The sequence below is a fragment of the Formica exsecta genome, unplaced genomic scaffold (assembly GCF_003651465.1).
Source record: "Formica exsecta isolate Colony F162 unplaced genomic scaffold, ASM365146v1 scaffold117, whole genome shotgun sequence".
NCBI classification, from domain to species: Eukaryota; Metazoa; Arthropoda; class Insecta; order Hymenoptera; family Formicidae; genus Formica; species Formica exsecta.
The window spans coordinates 235475-243845 of record NW_021848510.1 but is presented as its reverse complement, the minus strand read 5'-3'; the positions used below and the strand labels follow the sequence as shown (position 1 = coordinate 243845).

The window sequence follows — 8371 nt, the reverse complement described above, 5'->3', positions numbered from 1 at the left end:
ATTTAATATATTTCTTTATATATAAAAATTACATGACGAAAAGGGTCCCAAAAAGGCAAAAGGGAAAACAATGGATAATGTCGATGGAGTGGATACAACGAAAATGAATAGAGAGCAATTGGAAATATATGCTCATAAGATATTAGAAGAAATGGAACGTGAACGAGAGGAAAGAAATTTCTTTCAATTAGAGAGAGATAAATTGCGAACTTTTTGGGAAATTACAAGACATCAGCTGGATGAAGCGCGCGCTACAGTCAGGTATCTTTAACTTGATTGCCGATGCTCTTTCCAATACAATATAAATGTGTTTGCATAATTTGCGTATAGAAATAAAGAACGCGAGAAAGAGGAATTGGCAGAGAAACACGAGGCCGAACTCAAGTTATACAAGCAGAAAGTAAAACACTTGATGTACGAGCATCAGACTAATTTGTCCGAGAGTAAAGCCGAGCATCTGGTTGCTCTCAAATTGGCGCAAGACGATCACGTTGCGCAAGAGAACGAACTTATTAAAGACAAAACGCAACTCAAGAAAACGCAGAAGGAACAGGAATTGGAGTACATGAATGAGATACGAGCGTTGAAGATGGTAAGATATACGCGTAACACAATTTGCCGAAAATTATATATTGAATTTTAATAAAAAAAATCCCTGCTTTTTGTATACATATAAAATGCAGCACCATTCGGAGGAAATGAATAACATGATGAAAAAATTCGAATCTGAAGCGATAGAATTGGAGCAAAAATACGAACAGAAATTAACCAGTCAATACGAGTCTTTAACATTGAAGCATCGAATGGAAATTACAGAAGTGGAGGAGAGAAAGAACGCGCAAATTGCGAATTTGATGAAAAATCACGAGAATGCGTTTGCCGAGATGAAAAATTATTACAATGATATCACTCTCAATAATTTATCGTTAATTAAAAGCATGAAGGTGAAGTCTGTTATCTCTGTTGTATTTAAATCTCGCAATTGCAAAGAGGAAATGATCTGAAAAGATTTTCAATTAACGCGGCAAATGTTTTAACAGGAACAAATGGAAGCGATGAGAAATAACGAAGAACGTATGAAAAAGCAAGTGCGAGAATTGACAATGGAGAATAAAAAATATTCGGCTGATTTAAAATCTTTGCAAGAAACATCTTCCGAGCTTAACCGTCAGCTTACAAATTATGAGAAAGATAAACAAATTCTAGCTGTTAGTATATCTGAAATGTATCTTTGTTGTACAACGATTTTATTACAAATGGAAGTATTTAAATTGAGTTAACGATATTTGCAGAGTACGAAACGGAGATTGTCCACAGTAGCGAAGGATCTAGAAAATTTAAAATGGGAAAATGAAGTGCTCGAACTGCGTTTTGAAAAAGTAAAATAATAACATATAAGCATAAAGAGAGTTTCAATACATGAACAGAAATCTTTTTACTATTATTTTGTCCGTTTTAGTGTCAATCCGAGAGAGACGAGTTACATTCTAGATTTGTCTCGGCTATTTTCGAATTGCAACAGAAAACGGGTTTGAAGAATGTCCTTTTGGAGAAAAAATTAGAAAAATTATCGGAGTTACTGGAGCAACGAGAAGCGCAAATCAGCGAAGTATTGGCCGCAGCTCAATTAGATCCTGCAGCGGTAATCAATGCGAATAAAAAATTAGAGGTATGCATTGAACATGATCTCGTTGCGATCTATTTGAATCGCATAAGACTGTGTTATATCATTTCATCTCCTCGTAGGATATGCTTAATAGAAAAAATACTGCAATACAAGATCTGCAATATGAATTGGCAAAAGTTTGCAAAGCACACGATGACTTATTAGCGACTTATGAGAGTAAATTGCAAGAATATGGAATTCCCAAAGCTGAACTTGGATTTCAGCCTCTGAGAATGAGGATAGCCGGTGCGAAATTGGGCCTAGGTCCAACAAGTTTTGTTACTGTGAATCAGTAATATACATTTTATAATTATTTATATATAATCAATTTTTGTGGTAACTTTATATGCCCTTGTCTGAGAAAATTGCGGCGTATTTTATTACTGTTTTTACACACTTTAATGAAAGGGCTATGAGCATTTTTGATAAGTTTGATACTACACAGAATGATCAATAATATGCGAATTGATGGATGTAGCGATACCTCTCTTATTGAAAGAAACACTGAAACATATAATTTTTAATATAATTAATACATATAATTTTGACACAGAGTATTTTTATTCTGTAAAACGAATACATTTTCAGCTTACGCGTGTTTCCAAAAATTACATAAAATTATCACAGAGAATGTACAGAGTAGATCGTACCGATGCCTGGAAGTTGTATAGTCTCAGTAATTATTTATATTTTTATCATCAGATACACACAACATATCGGATACATATTTATCTTTTTGCTTGTAATCGCATTTTTTGTCACAGTTAGCATTGGCTAAATGAAAAATCTTATTCGCGGTTCATTTTTTTATCATATAATTCTATTACTAATAGCACAATTTCTTTTTTGCGCTTCAACATTTTGTCAGGTATCTAACAACTGGCAGGCAACAAATACATTGAAGATACATCCATATATAGATAATAACATATAGATATTAGACACACTGACTAGTCTAACTTGTAAAACACTGTAGGTCAGATACATCAGGTCACATGGTTATAATAAATTTCAAACACTGGCTTTATATGTAAAATATTTTTCCCCGTCCGCAAAGTATTTCGCGCAGTAGTCTGTAAACTTTTTTTCTCTTTGTAATACTTAACGGTTAAGTGAAGAAATAATTTATCATTTGTTCACAGATTTGTAAATATTATACAACGCCTTGTATAGATATATATATATATATATATATATATGTTTATGTGTATATTAAGAATTTTGGCACAATAAGAAATAGAATCACAGTTGAAATCATTGTACATTATAAGACTTATAGAGATGGTTGTCAATATATATATCGGTTTCGTGAAGTATTTATATTGCACGTTCGCTACGATATGAAATAGACATTGAAACGTATAAACACAATCAATCTGAAATTCCACGATACTAGGCTATATGTTATAGAAAACGATATAAATTATGAAATAATATCAGAAAATCCAGTTTTCGGGAAAGATCTCACGTCAAAGTTAAAGAATCATCAATCAGATACAGTCCTGAGCACTCTGCACAAATGTAGAATTTATCCGTACGCATGTTTCTTTTTTTAATATATTAGGCTCTCTCGATCGCCACTTTATTCGAAAAGGATAGCCGATATCTCTCTACGCTTTTTTTTTGGTTTTCTTTTCATTAAATTTTTACGGCCGTATCGAGTTTGTATCGGAATCGTAGAAAAAATAAGCATCTGTTTTAATTTTAGATATTAGTGGTCCATTGTTCCATTGTAAACCTTTTCCTCGCGAGTTCCTTGAAAGGTTTCCTCGCTCGCTACATTTACAGGTGTATCGATTTCTAGTTCGTGCGCGCACACTAAATTTAAATAAGAGCGTAATATATATGTATGCGCGTAATACTAAGCGCATTTTGATGCATTTACATTTATAAAATTTAATGTAATGTAGCAACACACACTTTCATTGAATTTTACTACTGGCAAGATGTTTATGCATTTGTATGATAAATAAAAAGAAAAGATGAATATACTATATACATATTATCTAGGCGGCAGAAAGGCAAGATATACACTTTCATGTAGTTTATATTAATTCATGTAGTTATACCATATTTGCATAGACAGCAGAACTAAATAATATACGATGATTTTTCATGTAGAGCAAGTATTTCCGATCTGATAAAAATTTATAAAGTAATTAAACATTGAATTGCAAATTTGGATAATGAAAGAGAGATACGAGTATAATAGATTCTTAGAAAATTTTCTTTTATATAAATTAATTAAAAATTCCCCAAAATAATACACATGTCGCTTTTTGAAAAAAATTATGCAATTACGTAAAAAATGTATATAAATGATGCAACGTAAATATGTTCTCTGTTTATACTCGAAAACTTTGATTCTCAAGTTTTTCAACTCATTATCCTCCAATTTGGTAGAACGTCGGCGATCAGCGTAGAAAAGTATGTTGTTACATTGTAAACTACAGTTTCACCGGCGGCCAAAATGGCCCCGAACGAGCCATAAGTGCCGTAATCTATTATGCTGTGATTGCACGCGGATAAGACCGCTAGATCCTTGCCCGGGCCCTTGCCATCGTTATCCGACACAAAACTGATTCTGTGACGCTTGCTACGCAAGTTATACTTGCACCAGGCAATATTATCGCTCGTCACTACGAAGACAACATTGCCGTACCTGCCGGCGAAATAATCCATCGCCGACAAGTAGTAACTTACCGGTGCGGGCCGCGTCTTCAGCTTCTGCCAAAGATAATCTACGTAATCGGTTCGACGCACGTGTACACTGACGTAAGTTGGCGAGGACAGGTTGAACTTCTCCGCCACGCGTCTCAATACTTTCTCCGCGTAGATCCTCAGACTCGGCTTGAACGTGAATTCCCGTCGTACATCGTCCAGCCAGACCAGTATCAAGGACCAATAAGCCGCATGTCTAATACAAGAGTGTATATTTATCTTTCATTTTTATTCACAAATTTATATATGAAGATTAAAACCAAACAAGAGTTAAACTTATTTCATTCTATTCTACACCAATATTTGTTCTAGTTACATTTCCCGCGCGCCAATATATGTATACCAGCGATAATTAGTTTAATCTAATCTTTCATAATCAACTCGTGATATTTAAAATCTCCTTAATAAGGCTAACCTGGGTATAATGATGTTCTGCTCTGTACTGTTCCACTGACTGAGCGAGTTGACTACTTGCCCGACGTCCAGGGTGCACCTGCCGATGTAGCTGAGAGGCGGGATGCTGAGGTTCTCAAAGTGCTCCTCCAGGGTCTTGAGGATGCAGCGCGGCATGAACGGCTCCAGGCCGGTCCTACGAGCGGTCGCCCACACGGACGCGTACTCCCAGATCTGATTGCCAAGTCTTCCGCCCTGCACCGCCGAGACTATGCCGTATTTAGGGCAGGGATTGTTGCGCCATTCGGGCGCCGGTGCCCGGACATTGGACGTCTTCAGGGTTGTGCGACAGAGCGCCTGCTCGTATACGGAGATCTTCGTGTGCCGTGCCGGCGGAGACGACGTGTCATACATGGGAAACAGGAAGACGTGGATGCCGAATACCACTAACAGCGCGAGAACTATCGCGCTCGCAAGCACATGCTGTTGAGCGTGACTCATTCTCTCTCTTTTTCCGCGAGATTTTTGCGCCACGCAATTTTTTTTTTTTTTTTTTTTTTTCGAGTATCTCTTTCTCTACGTACTTGCTCTCTACCCTTTCTCTTCACTACTCTGTTCTGTCTTCTCGCTTGCTCTGCCACTACTGGTCGGCCACTCGCTCTCTCGCGCGTACGCTAGTCCGGCATTTCGTATCTACAGGTGTGCCATGTCCTTTGCTTTCCGACGTACATCTTGGCAACGATAAATGAGCGATTAATGAGCGACACAAGAAATGCGAACGATATCGTAGGGGCGTGCCTATCGTGCGTTTAAGGTGATTTGAAATCTCTCGTGGATATTGAAGCGTACATCGTTTTAAGGGGCGAGTGCATTAAAAAAACTAAAGTAGCAAAATTCTTTTAATTTTTTTTTTAAAGAAACGTTGATAGTTTTCTCTAAATATCTTGAGCTGTATAAAACGGTTTCTGGATATGTTTAAGTGTTTCAAATAAACGATAAAAATTTGAAATGCTTTTCTATAAAATCATATTTTTCAATCTTTATGTATCTTTTTAAAAACTGCTGATCCGAATGTTGTTATTTATTTTTCTATTTATCTTTATCATTGTTTAAATCTATATGAAATAAATATTATTAAATTATGATTTGATCGTTCGGTTTAAAAAAATTGTAATTTCATCGAAAGTTACAATCGCCAAAAAATTGATTTTATTCAAACTATAATCAAAATTCAAAAGAAACTGGCTCGCACAAAGCGAAAAATGTAGCTAAATATAAGAATAAAAAATTAAAAAAAAAAAGATTATTTAGATATATTAAGAAAAAAGATGTTGAGAAAAGGGAATACAAAAAGATAGAATTATATAATAGAATTCCCATATGATTTCGTAATTGCACCCGCAGCCTTTAAGAGTGCTCTTTATATATCGAATACTACATGTTGTCGTTAATTTTAAGATTGCAATCATGTAATAATCATATGTAATAAAGAAGTAAGACAGAGTAACATAAAGATAAAAGAATGTCAAGATCGATTTTTAAGTAATACGAGTGTTTATCGTATCTCGATTCTTTTTATTTAAAGAGAAAATATATATGAGGAATTTTTATAAGAATTAATTTAATTTAATTTAGATTTCAAGCTAAAATATTCTGTCATTTGATTATACTCTAATTTATATATTTTATTGATGAAATATTTTGGCCAGATTTTTTACTCGATCAATGTATGGATGCATTTTTCTACAATTCCTCTGTGTAAAGAATAGAGCTTAAAATAGTTTAATTTGTGTTAGACACGATAAAAACTGCTCCTTAACTTTTAGATAATTAAAAAAGGACATGGTTAACACACATCATCGCTATATAAAGCTTGATTAAAATTGCATGCAAGCAGCGCTCATAGCAGATATATAAAAAGTTTCAACGCTCAGCCGTGTGTAATCAAACAAAATATTAAAAAAAGATGAATTGTCATAACATCGGTAACGATATAATTTCGTTGAGCGCGATTTTCAACGCTGACAAATCAAATTATAAACGTTAATTATGTAACGATCAACGCAAAGTTCATTATAGCATATCTGAAAATTTGTGCAATGAAAAATTTTTCTTCCTCAGCAAGTCAAAGCTATATTCGAACAATGTTAGTAGATGCTTAATTAATATAGAACTGGTTAATTAATATGGAATATGGAGATTGGGGGACGCGGGGAGAGTACTTCGCAGAGCACGAAACTCTTTATCACGCGATACTCGTTTCGCAGAATATTCTCATCCTTCGCACCCCCTCCCCCCCCCCGCCCGAAGGTAATATTTAAAAAAGTTTTGAAAAATAGCACACATTATTACACTATAATAATGTGCGCTGTTATATTCGCCGACCTAACTTCTTATCGACACGAGGAAAATTTAAAATTTGAAGCTCGACAGAAAAAAATTACGAAATACGCGACGCGAGACGTAAACAACTCTGTGCAATTTATAAATCAGGAATAATAGTAGAAAAAGATTTTTCACGCGAATTACGTTCGCAGAATTTAATCGAGATTTTTGTACGCGAGATTCCTGCGTAAAAGTATATAGTTATATACACTGTGTTCTCTTCTCGAGAAATCTGACGAAAAATTCTTCGCGATTTCTAAATATGCGAAACAATGAAAGACGCAATTTTTCCGCTATTTGTTCTTATCGCATCTCGCGGAAAACCTACTGCAAACTTGCCATACCTATGTATACACGTACGTGTTTAGTCAAAGTTATTGCGTCGCAGGAAGAAAGTTAGGTGCGTGACGTACATTCTTTCAATTATTAATATCGAACGCGGTGTGTCAAGATAAATCTTATAAAATAGAGATTTTTAAGACACAAGAGAAAATCTGGAATACACCCGCGTCTTCGATAACATCATTATTCAATTTATTGCAATATTATTGCGTCGTAAAAACTGAACGCTTTCTGATCGCAACGTCGCTGGCTTATTCGGTGAAATAAATTTTCTCATCGCGTAATTGAAATTATATAATTTATAAAAACAGCAAATGACGAGAAATTAAATCCGTACTATTGACGATTTCGCGGAGACGTTTCTTCTATCCCTTATTTCGAAACCTTTACCCTGTTCACTGTCGAAGATCGAGCTCAACGAATTCACGACCCTCCTCCACCCTCGACATCCTCTCTAACGCTAACCTTCTAAAAATAAATGGAGTCTCACTCACCCGTTCCGGCGAACTCAGCTGTGCGATTCGCGACGCACAGATCGAGCCTCGCAATCAGCCGCGGGTTTAGCTCACTCATGTTTGCCCGGCGTGACGTCCGCGGACGCTTGTTGCACCCTGGCCGTCGCCGTCCTTGTTCTCGGCCACGGGCTTCGCTCTCTCTCGTTCCCGGGGGCAGCGTCGTCTCGTTCACGTTGCGATCTTTACGTTACACCCTCGCGCTTCTAGTTGTCTTCTTCTACGAAGCGACGACGTTCCCGGATATTCCCGTGCGCTGTCCGTCCGCTCGGACGGGGATGAGCCGCCATCCTCTTTCTCGGGGAGATGTTGTCTCGGGGGTGTGACGTCATTCACCCACAACCGGCGCGTT

General features: G+C 36.3%; 2 protein-coding genes across 2 annotated transcripts in view; one reads left to right on the top strand and one right to left on the bottom strand.

Annotated features, from left to right (window-relative positions):
- Positions 1 to 3253, top strand: part of LOC115240001 (dynein regulatory complex subunit 4) — a 3397-nt gene extending 144 nt beyond the window's left edge. Inside the window, exons 2-8 of the mRNA XM_029814916.1 lie at positions 44 to 261; positions 331 to 592; positions 684 to 944; positions 1041 to 1208; positions 1293 to 1379; positions 1460 to 1669; positions 1747 to 3253. Of these exons, the coding sequence (XP_029670776.1) occupies positions 44 to 261; positions 331 to 592; positions 684 to 944; positions 1041 to 1208; positions 1293 to 1379; positions 1460 to 1669; positions 1747 to 1962 (1422 nt within the window). The 3' untranslated portion in view covers positions 1963 to 3253. The remainder of the gene's footprint in view (positions 1 to 43; positions 262 to 330; positions 593 to 683; positions 945 to 1040; positions 1209 to 1292; positions 1380 to 1459; positions 1670 to 1746) is intronic.
- Positions 2209 to 8371, bottom strand: LOC115240039 (galactoside 2-alpha-L-fucosyltransferase 2-like). The gene is made up of 3 exons (XM_029814993.1): positions 8002 to 8371; positions 4803 to 5511; positions 2209 to 4583 (listed from the first exon to the last, which is right to left on the bottom strand). The coding sequence occupies exons 2-3, from the start codon at positions 5279 to 5281 to the stop codon at positions 4043 to 4045; spliced, it is 1020 nt and encodes a 339-aa protein (XP_029670853.1). The 5' UTR covers positions 5282 to 5511; positions 8002 to 8371; the 3' UTR covers positions 2209 to 4042.